The 3,415-nt window shown below is 38.9% G+C and overlaps 1 protein-coding gene across 1 annotated transcript; it reads left to right on the plus strand.

Moving 5' to 3' along the window:
• Positions 1 to 495: 495 nt before the first annotated feature.
• Positions 496 to 2,567, plus strand: LOC131335407 (protein LURP-one-related 5-like). The gene is made up of 2 exons (XM_058370733.1): positions 496 to 890; positions 2,006 to 2,567. Exons 1-2 carry the CDS (start codon positions 666 to 668, stop codon positions 2,420 to 2,422), a joined length of 642 nt encoding a protein of 213 aa, XP_058226716.1. The 5' UTR covers positions 496 to 665; the 3' UTR covers positions 2,423 to 2,567.
• Positions 2,568 to 3,415: the final 848 nt, after the last annotated feature.

Consider the following 3,415-nt stretch of genomic DNA (forward strand, 5'->3'; position numbering starts at 1 on the left):
ATTATTCCCCTTGTCCCAATGTCACTTCATGGAATAAATTGTTGAAAAAAGTTTAAATTTTTTTTAAAAAGAATTTGTATTATTTTTAAGTCATCATTTATGTAAATCAGATATTTATTTAGGGACAAGCTATTCGAGATTAGAACATTATTTCTGCTGGGGGTCTCTGAGCTCCAGGGTGGCTGCCCCTAAACCCTGGGAAGGATCTAGTCAATTTTGCTTCGGATCAGTTTGGTCTATTTAGTGCATTTAAATCGTTCAAAATTATTTTAGATGACTAAGATCTAGTCAATTTTGAGCCATTTAAAACACTTTTGATCAGTTCAAATGCACTAAATGGACTAAATTGGTCCGAAACAAATTGATCGGATCTGGTCCCGACCCCTGATATTAACTTCAAAGGAAAACAATTCCATCTATTAATGATTACCACGTGTCCCAAACCCTTTTTTTTTTATCCGTGTCCCAAGCCCTTTTTTTTTTTATCCGTGTCCCATACGTCGAGGATCCAAACTTTCCACCGTTGTTGTTCTCTCTCACCTCTATTTATATTTCTCTCCCCCTCACCTCATTTTCTCGCTCTAAGATTTCTGCACAATTACAGCCACACAAAACCAGACTCTCAAACTCAAAGGACCGAGAGGGCTTTCGAAAGTTGACGAGAGATGAGAGGAGGGGCCGTCGTGGAAAATGGGTTTACATGGGAAGAAGAGACCCATCTCACTGTCCTCAAGACCTCTCGTTTCTTCGCCGGAGATGGGTTCACCGCCTACGATTCCAAGGGCGAGCTTGTCTTCCGGGTCGACTCGTACGGGACCGATATTAGTGACAGGGGCGAGCTCGTCCTCATGGACGCTTCTGGTCGCTGCCTCCTCACCGTCCGACGAAAGGTAATTTTTTTTGCAGTTCTTAGCTTCTACAGTACTGAGCTAAAAAAGAAGAAAAGAAAGAGGTTCCACACTGTTAGACCGAGTCGACTCGGTGGGTCAAATGGGTTAAATGACGATTAGTGTGCCAGTTAACGGGAAATTGAATTGGTTTACATGGGTTGCTTCGGTTTCTAATTTGAATTGATGGGTATTGATTGGATTTTAATTTAGTGTAACGCTCGCTCATGGCCCACTGTGCGAGTAAGGTCTGCCGAGTCAGAGAACCAAATACTAGTTGAATTCCTCTTGAAATTATGTGCTTTAATTAATATTCGCAGATTTTGATTTCCTTGCAGTCGTTTTTTTTTTTATAAAATTTTTGGACTTCTTGGATCGGCCGTCCGGTGGTCAGAGATGGCCAAGCACGGCCGTCAGTACGATTTCCTAACATCGGCTATCGGTACTCATATCATTTTCACGTTGATATATGAACGAATTGCGTTTGTGCGAGAAAACAAAATAGTAAAACAAAGAATGGGTGGTAGTAAATGTGAGTTGACTTCGCTTGTCTAAACCAGAATTTAGGATTTGGATCTCCTTCCATTTTTAGTGGTGCATACATTTATGTGTGTCATTCAGTATCACCAATTTCGCTCAATGACAATAAAGAGTACCCGCAAGCTTAGTCACATACTCTCTTCGTTCTAAAATAACAGTTCTCTACAAAAAGACCTGTAATTTTCCGATCAAAAAATAAAGTACTTTCTTTCTTAATTTTTTGAATTTTTTTCGCACAAAATTATTTAACTAATCAAGATTTTTAATTTAGTATGAAAAAATTTGAAAAATTATGTACGAAAGTTTTTTTTTTTAATCCAAAAATTACACCTCATTTTGTACAAAACTATCAAAATTGGACCAATGGACTATAATCCTTCAAAATGTCAATGTCTTGTGCTCTAGCCGATTTTAGTAGTTATTAAGTATTCATAAGACGTTTTCACGCTCGCGCCCCGCTCACAATCGTGCGCGAATTGTTTGTTTTAGCTGGCGACTCGGTATTTGAAACCATCCAAGTAAACCCAGCGTGCTAGATTTTTACTGATCTTTGTCACGTAATCTTTGTTCTGAAGCAGAGGCCGAGTCTCCACCAACGTTGGGAAGGATACCTGGGAGAAAGAGCGGACGGTCAGAAACCCATCTTCAGCGTGCGGAGATCCTCAATAATCGGACGGTCGGACGTGACGGTGGAGTTGTACGGCGGCGGCAGCCCGGGCGAGGAGTACCAGATCGAAGGGTCGTTCGCCAACCGATGCTGCACGATCTACGACGCGGCGAAGGAACTGGGGGCCGAGATCCGACGCAAAGTGGATGCCTCGGCCCACGTGGTGCTTGGCAAGGACGTCTTCTCTCTCTGCCTCAAGCCCGGATTCGACGGTGCCTTTGCCATGGGGCTTGTTTTGATTCTTGATCAGATCAACGGTGATGGCGATGGTGATGCTGATGGTGTTGGTGATGGGTTGCCCAGTGAGGATTCTCCTTTGTCGTCTTGATTTTCTTTTATTTTTTTGGAAATTGATTTTTTCAAACTCCTCTTTTATCCAAATTTACTCTCTTTTTTCTTGTAGTAATATGAAATTACATGATTACCATTTTCATGTGTAAATAAAAAAAAAGGTATGAATGGTAGTTTTGTAATTCTACATGAACGGAAAAAAAAATGAAAAGCAATCGGACGAAAGAGAAGCATAAAAATCAATTTCCAATTTTTTTTAGGCTCACTTTTGTATGTTAATGGTTTGATTTAGACTCTGTGTGGAGTTGTTAATGGTTTGAAAATTTTGCCTTTGTTTTGGAATCTACTAGTAGATCTCTAGTTTAAGGGTAAATAATTAAAACCACCTCCAAAGTTTTTTGAAAATTATATATTGTCCCATAACAATTTTCACCTTGTTACATAAAAAGTTACCCCTATTTTGACCAAGCCGCTAAGAATTTTGAATAAATCTGTCTAACATCATCAATTCTTAATTACAATGTGATGTACTATAATTTTGTAGCTTGTGAAAAATTACATAGATAAAATAGCATTTTACAGGCTACAAAAAGATATTTTGATCCATTATAAATTAGGAATTGATGATATCAAATAAATTATGTCGAATTTTCTAAAGGCTACATCATGATAAGGGACCGTGGGCATTTTATAACTTCTCAAACTTGAGGAGGCAATCTAGAACTTTTAGAAACTTTGTGGGTGGTTGTAGCTAAATTAAGTTGGAGTATTTTATTTGGGTTTGAAAAAATTCTAAGGATCATAAGTATTTACACAGTGGATTCAAACCAAAGAGAAAAATAAACAGAAAATCTGCTTGCACAGCAACCGTGCACAGATCAGTTTTGCGTCTGTCTCGGGTCTCGCAAAGATGATTGGAGCCGCTCATTTTGTTCAAAATACTTCGTTTATGGTCTCTGTAAAAAATCACCTCAATCCGATAACGGGAAGGGTGTTTACGAATCATCTAATTTTGCTTTAAAATTTAGCC

The sequence above is a fragment of the Rhododendron vialii genome, chromosome 8a, assembly GCF_030253575.1.
Source record: "Rhododendron vialii isolate Sample 1 chromosome 8a, ASM3025357v1".
Lineage (NCBI taxonomy): Eukaryota > Viridiplantae > Streptophyta > Magnoliopsida > Ericales > Ericaceae > Rhododendron > Rhododendron vialii.

Excerpts from the sequence above, each read along its gene's own strand:
- LOC131335407 (XM_058370733.1), top strand. The coding sequence starts at position 666 with ATGAGAGGAGGGGCCGTCGTGGAAAATGGGTTTACATGGGAAGAAGAG. Across the intron at positions 891-2,005 it reads TCCTCACCGTCCGACGAAAG|AGGCCGAGTCTCCACCAACG; the intron begins GTAATTTTTTTT and ends GTTCTGAAGCAG.